Source organism: Monoraphidium neglectum, assembly GCF_000611645.1.
Source record: "Monoraphidium neglectum strain SAG 48.87 unplaced genomic scaffold scaffold06055, whole genome shotgun sequence".
Lineage (NCBI taxonomy): Eukaryota > Viridiplantae > Chlorophyta > Chlorophyceae > Sphaeropleales > Selenastraceae > Monoraphidium > Monoraphidium neglectum.
Genome location: NW_014007579.1, coordinates 1,036 through 2,552, shown reverse-complemented (window position 1 = coordinate 2,552; position 1,517 = coordinate 1,036). Strand labels below are relative to the sequence as shown.

At 66.8% G+C, this 1,517-nt stretch overlaps 1 protein-coding gene across 1 annotated transcript; it reads left to right on the top strand.

Annotated features, from left to right (window-relative positions):
* Nucleotides 1-439: 439 nt before the first annotated feature.
* Nucleotides 440-1,303, top strand: MNEG_16157 (inwardly-rectifying potassium channel; the record flags this gene model as incomplete). Its single annotated transcript, XM_014035372.1, has 3 exons — nucleotides 440-501; nucleotides 760-840; nucleotides 1,165-1,303. 3 exons carry the CDS (start codon nucleotides 440-442, stop codon nucleotides 1,301-1,303), a joined length of 282 nt encoding a protein of 93 aa, XP_013890826.1.
* Nucleotides 1,304-1,517: the final 214 nt, after the last annotated feature.

The window sequence follows — 1,517 nt, the reverse complement described above, 5'->3', positions numbered from 1 at the left end:
GAGCGGGATACGATACGTGAGATAGGTGAATGGCGTGGAATCTGGGGATTGAGGCGAAGGATTGGGGCGATGGGGCATAGTGGCCGCAGGCGGGGTGGAGGAGGGGCACACAGCTGTGTGGACGCGGCCGTGCAGCCTGTTGGCACAGCGTTGTTCAGCGAGGGAGGGGGTGGCCAAGAACAGGCTGGTTCATGCACGTGATGCAAGCTGGCTGAAGCAGGCGAGACACAGCTTAAAGGGAGACAAATGGCCGCTTCAATTCTCAAGGTTGCGGCGCGCCGCCTCCAAACCCCCCCCTACTGCCTGGGCGCAACTCCCCACCCCGCCTGGTGTACGTGCCGCCTTTCCCACGCGCACACCCACCGGTCCCTCCCCCCCCCAAAACACAGACTTCTTTACGACCGCCATTCACTCGCGCTTCGAGTACCTGATAGCTGCCATGGTGGCTGTGTACGGGGCCGCCTTCTTTGGCTGGGCCCTGATTTATTACGTCACGTGGAGGTGGGGGGGGCTCCTCATGCTGTTCCTGGCGCTTCTCGGGGCCGTTGGGGGCCGACGCTGTAGAGTGACAGCGGCTGGCCCGCCGACGCGGGCGATTGACCCGTTTGTAAGAACAATACCTCTGGCGCGCCGCGCCGTGCCTCACGTTGCTCGGGGCTCCGCACGCCCCTTCTCGTCCGCCACGGGCCCCCCTCTCACACGCGCGCCAATGGCTGCCGCACCCCTGCTCCCCTTTTCGCACGCCGCGCGGCGCCCCAGGTGGGACGGCACCTGCTTCGTTGGTTTCAGCAGTTTCCAGTCAGCTGTGCTGTTCTCCATCGAGACGATGTTCACGATTGGGTGAGGGGCTCCCCTCGGGCTGGTGATGCTTAAGTGCTGCAGCAAAGTGAGGGGAAATGTTGTGAGGGAGCAGCCGCGCCAGTCGGGTGCTGGCAGGCGGGGTTGAGCCTGGAGCGAGGGGCAGGCGCGCCAATGCGGCGCTGGCGCCGGGGCGGAGGGGCGCGTCGCGTGCGCTAATGAGCGGCCACGCACGTGGCCCGCAGCCCACAAGGCATCACAGCTGTTCAGCTGTGGCCTGGTTGCCGGCCAGCACCGGCATGCCCCTCCTTCCCCCGCCCTGCCCCCACCGACCCCGCCGCGGCCCACGGCCACCCGCCGCCGCAGGTACGGCACCCATGCCATCGGCGACTGCTGGCTGCCGGCCGCGCTGGTGGGGGCGCACTGCCTGCTGGGCCTCCTCATGGAGAGCGTCTTCATCGGCATCGTGTTTGCCAAGATCAGCCACCCAAAGGCAGGTGCATGACGTCATCGCCGCTGGCGGCGGCAGCGATCGGTTTTGGGTTTCGCGGGGAGCTCTTGCCTTGGCTGCGCTCTCAGGAGAGAGTCTGTGACGGGATGGACGCCAGGTGGCGCGGGGATCAGGATTAGGATTAGGAGTGTTACAGGGGGGCCGCCGGCGACGCTGCTGCCGCAAGGGCCGCGTGAGGCGTCGGCGCACTGCATCGGTTTCCGCGACG